General features: G+C 38.7%; 1 protein-coding gene and 1 pseudogene across 2 annotated transcripts in view; one reads left to right on the top strand and one right to left on the bottom strand.

Annotated features, from left to right (window-relative positions):
* Nucleotides 1–12,668, bottom strand: part of Wfdc8 (WAP four-disulfide core domain 8) — a 19,448-nt gene extending 6,780 nt beyond the window's left edge. The window contains exons 1-3 of one of the 2 annotated variants that reach the window (XM_023720780.1): nucleotides 12,447–12,668; nucleotides 2,406–2,515; nucleotides 1,000–1,143 (exon numbers count right to left, since the gene is read on the bottom strand). In XM_023720780.1, coding sequence (XP_023576548.1) covers nucleotides 1,000–1,143; nucleotides 2,406–2,515; nucleotides 12,447–12,505 — 313 coding nt within the window. In that variant the 5' untranslated portion in view covers nucleotides 12,506–12,668. The remainder of the gene's footprint in view (nucleotides 1–999; nucleotides 1,144–2,405; nucleotides 2,516–12,446) is intronic. The other variant, XM_023720781.1, reaches the window with a different exon arrangement.
* Nucleotides 5,895–6,710, top strand: LOC101565390 (annotated as a pseudogene).
* Nucleotides 12,669–13,139: the final 471 nt, after the last annotated feature.

Here is a 13,139-nt window from a genome sequence, read left to right as displayed (position 1 = left end):
GAGGAGGAGGAGGAGGAGGACGAGGACGAGGACGAGGACAAGGACAAGGAGGAGGAGGAAGAGGAAGAGAGAGGAAAAGGAAGAAGGGAAAGGAGGCAGAGAAGAAAGAAGGAGGGGGAGAAGAAAGGAAGGAAGGAAATAAGGAAGGAAGGAAGAGGAAGGAAGGAAGGAAGGAAGGAAGGAAGGAAGGAAGGAAGGAAGGAAGGAAGGAAGGAAGGCTCTCTCTCCCAGCTGACCTCAGTGCAGGCCTTTTCTGTTATAGTTTTGTCTTTACTCTATGTGCTCTCTCTGTAAATAGGATTCGCTGAGATATTCAGCCATAGAATTGTCTTTTTTTCCTAACAGTATTTACTCTAAGACAAACCCCACTTCTTTATAAACTTGCCCCAATTCCTCAAAGCCATATCATTTAATAGATTTTAGCAGCTTCATTCTGAGATGCCTCGTGGTTGTCAGTGCAAAAAATTCTGCCTCTAGCAGAATGAGTACTAAGCTCCCCTTGTCCACCTGCATGTGTGTCCCTGGTTGCTTTTAGCTAAAGGACACTGGTAATAGCTACTTGTTAAATGAATAAATGGACAAGTGAATCTCTATAAAATGCACAGTTCTTTATACATATTGGATGGCCAACACTTACTGTTATGAGTAAACCTTCTTAAGAACAGAGTACCAACATGACCTCACCACATAAACTGCCTGGGGTTTGATTTTCCCACAGCACTCACAACCATCTCTTGACACATAGTGAGCATGCAAAGGGGATTCATTGAGAAGGAGTAAATGTTGGACCACAAAAACTAGCATCAATATTATCTGGTTTATGTTCAACAGGCCTAGACATGTGGTTTATACTTGAGGGTGGAGAGTTAAATTGGAGAATGTAAAAATCAAGGGCTCTGGCCTCCCAGTCCTAACATTCAAGAGAGGTATTCAGCCAAGACTGCAAAGAGAAAGAAGCAAAACCTTGGGTGTCGCCTCTATCCTCAGCCTAGATGCCACTACCTCGGTATGGATCCATGCATTTGCTCTCACAGGCAAAAAGACAGCACTTCAGGAAATAGTCACAGTCAGAATCTGTTCGGCACACTTTCCAATCGGTAGTGCTACAGTTCATCCTCTCTTTGGGGCACACTCCTGGTTTCTCTGCAAGAAGAAAATGCCCAAACTCACATTTCGTGAGAATTCCAGTTCTTCTCCTAGAGCACAGTAGTGAAAATCTTTCAGTCCTACCTTTTACCTTTAATTCTCAACACTTGCTCTGCTTATATACTCAGGGGCCACATCCATCTCACCAATTGTGGCCCATTTATACAGATCTGTTTAAGGAATCTGTGCCCAGGTAGCAACAAAAAATTCCTCAGGAGCCAACCAGATAGCTCAGCAGACTAAAGTACCTGCTTAGGCAGAGCACAGTGGCCGGGGTTCGATCCCAGGCATGCTGTGCCAGCCCCGCCCCTGGGGCACGCAATTGAGACTGGGCGTGGTGGTGCGCACCTGTAATCCCAGCACTTGGGAGGCTGAAAACAGAAGAATCAATATGAATCCAATCTGTATAGTGAGACCCTGTAGACTCTGTACTAAATACATTTTTTTTTAAAAAAAGAAAAGAAAATGACTCGGATTCCAAAGTAGAGAATTAAGTAAGGACCAAAATCCCTTCATTAAATTAAGGAGCTCCTCTGTCTACTGGAAACAAAATATCTTGACACTTAATTTTTCTACATCTGTATCTTGGTCAATGGGGGAAATTGGTAAGGAGCAGTAGAAAACACATAGAATAGGAGGCCAGAACCCTATGTCTTGTGAACTCAAGACAAATACCCAATACCTACTATTACTTTTTAAAGTGTATGGTTGTTACAGGGTCTTATTCTATGTTCACTATCTTGATATTTGATATTTGATATCAATCATTTCTTTTTGTTGCTAGAATCCAGAGATTATTTCTCCCTTCTCCAACAGCCTAGCATCCTATCTTGGATTTTCACTAAGAGTATCTTTTGACTCTCTCACTCAAACTGATATTCTATCCCAAACCCCATCTTCTCTCCTTCTTTACCACTTCTCCCTCAGACCTACACCTTTCCGCATCTCATCTCTCTTCTCAACTATTACAATGATTTCTTCCCAGATCCCCTCTGCTCACACTCATGCTTGGTGATTCGTCAATTTTTTTAAAACTTAAACCTGAAAGACACATTGTGGGGAAAGCTAGGGAAATGATTTGGGAGGAACATGCAAGAGAAAGACTTGGAACACTCAAGGTAGTAAGGATGGGTAGCTTTAAGTGACCTTTAATCCACAGCAATGGTGGCTTTGCCTGACTCTCACCCTTGCCCCATATCTAATACTCAGTCCCCAAGAACACTTCCAAACAAAAATGGCTACAGCTTTTCTGAACCCACGTTTTACTTGCTTGCCATATGATGCCACAGTCTGCTCCAAAGAAAGGGAAAGAAGCATCAGCAAAATTATATTCATCCAGGAGAAGGTGAGGCGGCAGAGCAGAAGGTGCCTGTATGGGAAACAAGGGACAGGAGTTAAGCACAATCCAGAAAAAGATGCAAAGTGTGTGCAAAGAGAATTCTCTAGATCCCCTCAGCTCACCGATGGGAAAACTGAGGTCCAAACTAGGGGAGGGATTTGCCAGAAACTTCATTCCAAGGAGCTGCCACTGCTGCACAGTCCTACACAGACTCTTGCCTGTTGTATTGCTCCTGGGTAAGAGGTCATGCTTGAATGATCACAGGGATTTGGGAGGAACAGTTTCAGAGTTCTTTTGCTCACAGCGAATCTTGCAGCAAGCTCAGACATTAGTGAGTACTTTTTATTTGCCCGACTGAAGAGAGAAACAGATAGTCTAAAATTTTCTGGAGGGCCTGGTCAGACCCTACTAAAGCCTAAAACCAGAATTATCCTAGATGATCTTGAGTTAATAAAGTGATTCCTCTTACTCCTTCTGGGGCTATCCAATCCTAGAATCCTATGATATCTCCAGACAACCCAGCAAACAGTCTTCCTCCACTCACTTAAGCACCCTTCTTTCACAGGGCCATGATCCATTGTACTTTTTGGTGTAAGACGAAGAATTAATAATGTCCAGCTTGGAGTAAATAAATTTCAAAAACAGTGAGAAGGATGAGAGAAAGTTGGGAAGAAAGGCACAAGGAGAAATCATTTTGCCAATATATGCATGCAATCTATATTGGTGGCACTCCAGACACTAAGAAAGCTAAGAAAATATCTTGAGTAGCCTTGTGCAGAGCTTCTTGTAGGATCAGGACTATGCAGGAGCCTCATTAGGTCGTCTAGCTAATCCTGACACTAAGGAGTTAAAAACAAAGTTTACTAGAGAAATTTCCCTAAGAACCAGGTCACAATGTGGGTAGAAAAACAGAAAAACCAGATAAAGGAAGACACAAGACAGCCTTGGGACTTGTACCAAGAGACAAAAAAATAAATAAATTTAAAAAGCTGACAAGCAAGACCCAGAGAGAAAGCTAAGTGCACAAATGAATGATAATCCACCCCCACCTCCAATGAAATACAGGGAAAGCAAATGGTGGGGAGTAACTCTAATACAGAATGTACTCACACCTATGCACTAATATGTGTGTGTGTGTGTGTGTTTGTGTGTGTTCACTCTAGAGTCACTTTATTATTCACTCTAGGATCATTATAGAGTATAGTAGATATCCACACACACACTTACCAACTCTGCTAACCATGTATAAGCTACCCCTTGCCAACTAGCCACCCATCCCAAACATAAAGTTTTAAAAGGGTGCCAAGGACAACTTTCTTTTTTAACAGTTGCATGTGAGCACCAGAAGAAATGATGTAAACAGAGGTGCCCAGAAAATAATCCAGTTTTGGCAAGCTGTGAGGATGGATGGAGTCACTTAACCCCATCCCCACAAAAGCAACTGGGAACAAAGGACCCACAGGTTCTCCATCTTTCCAGCGCCCTTTACTCTGTTTCTTAGTGGGATAACTATCTATCTTCTCTTTCCACTCCCTTCCTTTCCCTCTTTGCAAGTAAAATGTCTTCCCTTTGTTAAACTTTTCTTCCTCTAATTTTTATCTGGACTTAAGATCCCAATGGACTGCTAGGATGGCAGCACCATAGCGTTTGTCCTCCAACAGTAACATCTTGCGTTCCCTGACCAGGAGCCAGACCCAACATCCTAAAACCATACTTACGTGATTGACTAGCAGTAAACATGTGTAGCAATTTAGTCTTCTACCACTTTTTTTCCCCAGAATTCTAATACTATATTCTCCTCAAATGTTACAGTAGTACCTGGGCTTTTCAGCATGGAAATTATAATCCCAGACCAATGATCTTGGTTTTGGTCTTAACCTGGTCACTTACCTTAGATCCTTAGTTTTCTTATCTGGAAAATGAAATAATGCAACTAACCTGGTAGAGTTGTTGATATCATAGGGATTAAAGTGAGACAGAGTGAAAATTTAGTGCAGTACTGTAGAATGGTAGAAAACTTGGAGTTTGAGTTAGAGCTGAGTTCACTTTCTGGATCAAGAAAAATCCACCCAGCTATGTGATTTTGGCACAGTCTCATAACCTCACTAAGCCATCATTTTTCATAAAGTAAATAATAACATCTACCTCATAGACATGAGAATTAGTTGAACTATTGCACTAAAGCATGGTAACTGGTATATAATCCATGCTTAATATATTTTAGACAAGAGGTGAATTATAAGATCATGAACACCAAAAATAGTACCCATTTTTTTTTTTAGCTTTGAGACTGTGAATGTCATTACTTCATTCCTCTAAAAGATGTCTATGGTGCCTAAAATTCTTATGATCAAGGTATCCTTTTGGTTTGCAGTTTAGCCTGGTTATACTAATAAACCCAGTCTTTTTAAAGTTATTTTGTCAAACAAGCCTATAGACATTAGAAAACAGAGCACCTAGAATAGATGTGGAGAGGAAATACAGATTACCAGAATTTTCAAACATAATAGAAGATGTTTAATGATAATTATTTTTTAGTACAAAGAATTAAACTCACACTTGCTAGGCAGGTGCTGTGCCACTGGGCTATGTCCCCAGCTCCTAGTGTTAATTTTTAGTATATGTATCTCATGCAATATAATAAATATAGTTATATTAAAAATTAGTTGTTGTTCATTCAAATTTTCCTCTTCAACCTGTGTTTTTATTTGCTAAAACTGGCAAATGTAGCACAAAATAAATCCATCTTGATTGGAGCGGCTTCACTAGTTATATATGACATAGATCTCATGGAATTAAGTGAACATGATTCGGGAGTTGTATGAGGGGGTGGCTATGGTGCTGCAGAACCAGAATAAACCTGGAATTCATTGGCACAAAGTTGATGAAGAAATGACAGTGTCACAAAAGATAAAGAGAATTTGTCTAAAGTTCAGGTTCCATCATCAACTCACTATGTCAACATGAACTACTTGTACCTCATCCATTTGAAAAGTGGATAAAGGGCCAGAAAGATATCTCAGCAGACCAAGCACCTTCTTAGGCAAATGCAGAGACCAGAGTTCAATCATTGGCACCACATGCCACACCAGCCCTGCCCCCAGGCACACTGAGCTGGCAACAGAGACCAGGCATGGTGGTGCACACCTATAATCCCAGTGCTAGGGAGGTTGAAAACAGGAGGATCACTATGAGTTCAAGCTGCATAGTGAGATCCTGTACCAAATACATTTAAATAAATAAATAAATAAATAAATAAATAAATAAATAAGCCAGGCTCCAGGGATAGGAAGAGTCCATTCTGGGAAGCTGCCCGGGTAAGCCCTGTTCCCAGGGGCAGTTGCTGTTGACCCTATAAGTCAAAGGAAGAAATAGCTGGCTAAGCTCAACCTTGGTACTGATGGCCATCATGTCTTTGAATATCCAGACAAGCAGTGTAACCAACAATTCCCAAGTCTTCATTGGAAACCTAAACACAGCTGGAGTGAAGAAATCAGATGTGGAGACCATCTTTTCCAAATATGGCCATGTGGCCTACTGTTCTGTGCACAAAGGATATGCCTTTGGTCAGTACTCTAATGAGCACCACACCTGGGCAGCTATGCTGGGAAAGAATGGATGGGTGCTGGTTGGGCAGATCCTGGACATCAACATGGCCAGGGAACCCAACCCCAACAGACCCAACAGGCTAAAGAGAGCAGTGTCTGCCATATACAGGCTCTTTGACTATAGAGGTCACCTGTCACCAGTGCCAGTGCTCAGGGCAGTTCCAGTGAAACAACCCTGTGTCACAGTTCTTTTGGTCTGTGATGTCAAAACTGCCATCCCTGTCAAACTCTGCCCATTCCAGAGCCATGACTACTGGTTCAGCCAAGGTCAATTTAAGGAGCAGTGAGCTGCAGGTCTTCAGGACAGAACTGACCCAGATCAAGTCCAACACTGATGCTCTCTTGGGCAGCTTGGATCAGATCGCTGAGGAGCAAGAGGCCAACCCAGATGGCAAGAAGAAAGGTGACAACAGCAGTGGCAGTGGAAGTGGCAGTGACAGTGGCAGCAGCACCAGCATCAACAGGCCACCCCACCCCCAGAAGACACACCTGAGGCTGGCACCACCCAGGAAGAACCCCAGACTTGAGATGATAGTGATGAGGGGCTGCTGACGCATAGCAAGGAAGAGCTGGAGCTCAGCCAGGACACAGACACAGGGGGTGGGGCCCTGCAGTAAGCAGCCTGGCAGGAGCACTGGCCACCAACAGGAGAAGGGCATCACTGTCCAAGTCCTCGCACCAGGCACCCACCCCCTGGATGCCAGCTTGTAGCAGGTACAAGAGGAAAGCTTACAGCAGGCACTCCTGGCCCCCATGCATCCTAGGCCAGTGCCACATCTTCTGCAGGTGGAGTTATTGCCTACCCTTCCCCCATGCACCCTCCCTGTCTGCACTGTCCAGGCCCGAGGGCAGAGCACAAGGGGTTCCTCACATTCTGCCTCCCTTCCCTAGGACATTCCTAGGCTTGGGGGTTTTCCATAGTTTGGAGGGGGATGGTAAAGAATGGGGACCTTGACAATAAAGAGATTGGATCTAGCCTGCTCTGAGATAAATAAATAAATAAATAAATAAATAAATAAATAAATAAATAAAATCACTAAAAATGGATGACTTTGACTAAGTCAGTTATAGCAGCTTAAAAATTAACATTTATACTTTGTTCACATAATAAATTTGAGATTCATTTTGCCACTCTGTGTTGTGCACTTCCTGTTCATTGCTGAGTTGTCCATTGTATGGATACACAACAGGTTGCTAATCCATTCACTAGTTAATGGACATCTGATGCGATCGGGCACTTCAGGGTGGTATGGCCGTAGATGTTAATGGACATTTGAATCATTGCAATTGTGAATAAATCCAGGACAAGCACCCCTTTGTGGGTTCTTGCCTGGATGTTTAAGTTGGTACTTTTCTTGTGTAAATACTAGATGACAGGATTGCTGAATTATGTGGTGTGGGTTTATAAGAAACTGCCAAACTGTTTCAAAAAGGAGCTGTACCATTTTGCCTTTTCTGTAGGAGTGTATGAGTGCTCCACCTGCTCTGTATGCTTGCTAGCATGTGGTATTGTAAATATCTTTATTTTAGCTATTCTAATATGCACATAAGGATAAGATGGCGTGTTATTTTAATAGGTGAAAATACTTAGCCTACATTTCTGGAATGCTATGAAGATAGATAGATAGATAGATAGATAGATAGATAGATAGATAGATGATAGATAGATAGATAGATAACTAGATAGATAGATAACTAGATAGATAACTAGATAGATAGATAACTAGATAGATAGATAACTAGATAGATAGATAACTAGATAGATAGAGATAGAGATAGATAGAAATAGAGATATAGATATAAATCACTTAGAATGTTGATGGGGAGATTTTTTCCTCTTTCCCAACTCCCCTGAGACCATTTCAAACCCATTTGGATCCTTGGTTCCTGATCCTGATTAGCAGGAAATTATCATCAAATTAAAAAGATTCTGCACAGCAAAGAAAACAACAGAATGGAGGAGAAACCTACAGAAGGGAAAAAATCTTTTCCAGGTGCGCTCCCAACAAAGAATATATAAAGAACTCAAGAAGCTTAACAGCAGCAAAATGCCTACATAGATAAATGGGCAAGATAGCTACATAGACACTTCTCAAAAGAAATAAAAATGACCAATAATTATGTAAAGAAATGTGCAATATCTTTAGCCATTTGAGAAATGCAAATCAAAACTAGGACTACACTGAGATTCCATCTCACCTCAGTCAGAATGGCTATCATCAAGAATACAAAAAATAGGGGCCAGGGAGATGGCTCAGTGGAATAAGTGCTTCTCTGGCAAGCGCAGGGGCCTGCATTCAATCCCCAGTTCCGCCAAAAAAAAAAAAAAAAAGAATACAAAAAATAAAATTGTTAGTTAGAACAGGGCATAAGGAAAGGAGGAACTCTTCTATATTGTTGGTGAGAATGTACATTACTGGAGCCATCACAGAAATTGGTAGAGAGGTTCCTCAAAAATCTAAAAACAGAACTGCTTTCTCACCATTCCTCAATATATAATTGAAAGTATTAAAATCAACATATTACACAGTCTTGTATACAGATAGTTACTGTGGTGCAATTAACAAAAACTATCTGTCAATTAATGAATGGATTTAAAAATTATATATGAGTGTTACTCAGCCACAAAGAGAAAGAAACTGAAGTCATTTACTGGAAAGTGGATGGAACTAGAAATTATTGTGTTAAGTGAAAAAGCCAGATTCAGAAAGACAAATATCTATGTTTTTCCTCATATGTGAAATCTAGAAGGAATAAAAGGAAATGATGTGAAAGTAGAAAGCAGAGTATTAGAGAAGAGGAAGGAAATCAAGGAGAGGGAAAGGGGAAGGGAAATATAGAGGGTAGGAATGGTCTACATATGTCATAAGCATTATAAATATATTAAAATGGAACCCATTACTCTGTATAATATGTAATAATATAAAACATAAACAAATCAGCTATTATGCACAGCTATTATTAAAAAGTCAAAATATAAAAAAATGTCCATAAGGATATGGAGAAAAGGAAATGTGGATTAGTGAAGCCCCTGTAGGAAAAAATATGGAGATTCAGACCAAAAACCCAGAAATTAGAACTATCATGTGATTCAGCAATCCCACTGCCACAGTGTACAACCAAAGGGAATAAAATCATGATATTAAAGATACGCCTGCCCACCTGGGTTTATTATGACACTATTCACAATAGCCTAGTTATGAAATCAACTAACAGTGCGTTGGTGGGTGAATGGGTTAAAAACATGTGGCATATGTGCACAATGGAATCTTATGATCACTTGTAATTCTCTCATGTACAACAAATGGCTGAAATTGGAGGACATTATGTTAAATGAAATAAGCCAAATACACAAAGACAAATAGTATCAGTTCTCATTCATTTGTGAAAATGAGAAAGTTGATCACAGAGAAGTAAAGAGTAGAATAGAGGTCACTAGAGGTAAGGAAAGAGAGAAGGTGAGAAAGGAAGAAAAATACTGGCTAATGAGATCAAAATACACTTGTTGGAGGAATCGTTCTAGCATAGTAGAGTAACTGACATCTACAACTACTTAGACATTTCAAAGCAATTATAAAAGAAGTTTGAAGTTACTTTTTTTTTAAGAAAGCAGTAAATGGATTTTATTCTGTTACATAACCTGGATGGAGTGAACAGAAGAAACAATGATAGAAATGAATAAAGAAGAAAAATGTAAATAGTCAAACTACATAAAATATAAAATTATCGTTTAAATAATATATATTAGAGTTATACACACATCCATATATACTGTGTACATACACATGCTTACAGATTAACATATATTCAAAACTTCCAGTGACTAAATTATGATTATGCTTCTAAAAATGATTCAAGGATTAAAATGTTTTAGTAAAAAACAAAATGTTGGCACTACAATTTTAAGAATATTGTACAATAAAATACATAAGTTCAAAATGTGGTGTAAGCTCTTATTACCACTCCCCTATAGAATACTGATTTTTGTAATACACAGAATTTTTTTGATCCTTTTTCATGACATAAAATCTATGTTTAAATCTTTAGTAAGAAGTAGAAGTTTGAAGTTTCTCATCAGACAGAAATGATATTATCTGAGATATAAATGCTATTTAACCTGATTTGTTCATTACTCAATTTGTACATGTATCAAACTATAGTACTCCCATCCCATAAATGAGTACAAAGATCGTGTGTCCATTTAAAAATAAAAACTAAATGGCCGTGACTCATCCACATGGCTGACACTGACGAAGGGTGTACAATCTGAGGTGCAGGATCTCAGGATAAATCCTGAGGGAATTTCCCTGACCTTATCAGACCCAAAAGCTACAACTCTTCTTGCATAGGTCCTGCTTTACCTTGGTCTTAACCATCCAGCACAAAAGTATAAAAATGAAATATAAGAAGCAAAGCCATGCTGTTATGTTGAGCTGCAGCGGACTCAGGTCAACAATTTCTGACATTGCCAGTGAAGCAGAAGACCCAATACTATTATGGGCTACTGGACTCTTTTAGAATATTTTGCTAGGTTACACACCTATAATATTCAAGTAACGGAACTTAACCAAAAAAAGGTATACAGATGAATGTCTATTTTGTATCTGTGTATTCAAAGTGGTTAGGATAGATATATAGTTACATTCTCCTAATGAATAGAGTGATTTGTTCTAATGGTGTTTGTAAATAGGATATCATGTCTGCATCTTGTACAGCAATTAACCACTAGGAAGAATGTATGCAATGTGTTAATTATTGAAACTGTCCTACCAATTTAATTTGAAAAAAAAGATAAAAACAAATAAATTTTAAAAATTTAAAAAACTAATTTTCAAAACATATTCATCATAAATAAATGGGATTTGGTTTTAATTTTTTATTTCATTAGTATACGTTTGTAGGACATAGTGATTGCACTTATTATGGAGAGTTGGTACATGTAACTAATACATATTAATTCTTTTTTCTTTTGTCCCCTCCTCCCTGCTCCTTCCAACTCTTGGTTCCCTTCCCATTTGCTAAATCTCTATTTACATATTTTTCTTCAATTATCTTTTCTATCCCCTTTCCTTTCCCTCCCCCATCTCTTATTCCCCTAATCATTTGAAATATATCTCCCTATGTCCTATTTATCTTCTATTTCTCTCCCTCTTGTCTTTCTCAATTCAGTAGTCTCTCATACAAGAGAAACCACATGATATTTAAGCTTGCTGGGGAGATAGCTCAGTGGCTCAAGTGTCTGCCTGGCAAGGGGAAGGTCCTGAGTTCAATCCCTAGTATCACAAAAAAAAGTGATACTTAAGCTTATGTGTCTGACTTATTTCATTTAATATGATGGGCTCAGAGTGCAACCATTTACCTGCAAAAACAAGTAGATATGGTTCTGGGGCTGAAAGATGGTTCTACATATGTAAATCAATATATGTGATGCATATACTAACAGAATAAAGGATGAAAACTATAAGATCATTTTAAGAGATACAGGAAAAACATTCCACAGAATGCAATACTTTCAATGTTTAAGATAACTCAATAAATTAGGTATTGAAGGAATGTATATTGATATAATAAAGACCTACAGCTGGGCATCACTGTGCATACTGATAAACCTAGCACTTGTGAGGCTGAGGTAGGAGGATCTTGTGAGTCCCAGGCTAGCCTGGGCCACATAGTGAGTTTAAGGACACCCTGAAATGCATAAAGAGATGCTGACTCCAAAAAAAGATATTCTTCATTTTGTAATACACATTTAAACTATTTGTAATATACAAAGTACTATATATTATATATTATATATAAAAGACCACATGTAACCATCTCAGAGCTATTATTATACATAACTGTGAAAAACTGGAAAATTAGAAACAAGACAAAGATGTTACTTTCACCCCTTGTTTTCACCATAGTACAGGAAGACCCAGCCATAGCAATTAAAATAAATAAATAGATAAATAAATAAATGTTATCCAAATAAGCAGGGAAAAAGTAAAATAGTTTGTTTGCTGATGACATGCTTTAATGTAGAAAACCCTACAGGTTCTCCCAAAAGAATGCTAGAAATGACAGATAAATTTAATAAAGTTGCAGAATACAAAATCAACCTGTAAAAATCAGTAATATTTCTATATATTAACACCAGACTACATGAAAAGAAATGTAAAACAATCTCATTTGTACTATAAAAAATATTTTTGGCAGTAACATTAAGCAAAGCTGTTAAGGATCTATACACCAAAAACTATAAAACATTGATGAATGATATTGGAGAAAACACAAGTAAATGAAAAAATAGCCTATGTCCATGGATTGAAAGAATTAACATCATTACAATGTCCATACTACCCAGAACCTACCTTCTTGTCCAAATCTTCCAAATGGCAAAGATCGTTCTTTGTATTAAAATGAAGAGCATTTTGCAACTGAAAGGTTTACACAGGAGGCTAGAAGCTGAGAGAACCCTATGACTTTCTGAGCTACAATCATCAGGAACAACAGGCAAGGCCCATTAGGATTCTACAATGACTCATGACTACCTTCTTCTTCCCCACCGGGAGTACACATGGCCCCAGGCCTTACTTCCATAGATGGGAGCTCTTTGTTCACATCCTTGTCCCAATGGCAGAGTGTTTTCTACTACATGGCCAGTCAACCAGAAATGTACCTTTAGCTTGGGCAGAAGACCATGAGGAGTTGAATTATCTCCATTGGCCTCATTAATACTGCTTACCCTACAACCAAGAAAAGTAAGCCTTACCCAGAGAGATTCTTCTAAACCACTCCCATTCAGTTGTTTACATTCGGATACAACAAATATTCCTTCAATGCCTAATTTATTGAGTTATTCTATTTTATTTTTTATTTTTTGTTCTTTAAATTTTTTCCCATAATTTTATTGATAAACAAATAGCAATGAGACAGTTTCAAGTCAAACTGGTAAGACAGTTTCAATAATTAACACATTGCATACCATCTTCCTAGTGGTTAATTGCTGTACAAGATGCAGACATGATATTCTATTCACAAACACCATTAGAACAAATCATTCT

Source organism: Octodon degus, unplaced genomic scaffold, assembly GCF_000260255.1.
Source record: "Octodon degus isolate 3935 unplaced genomic scaffold, OctDeg1.0 scaffold00077, whole genome shotgun sequence".
NCBI classification, from domain to species: domain Eukaryota; kingdom Metazoa; phylum Chordata; class Mammalia; order Rodentia; family Octodontidae; genus Octodon; species Octodon degus.
Note: the sequence above shows the minus strand (reverse complement) of the source record. Positions and strands in the feature narration are given on the sequence as shown.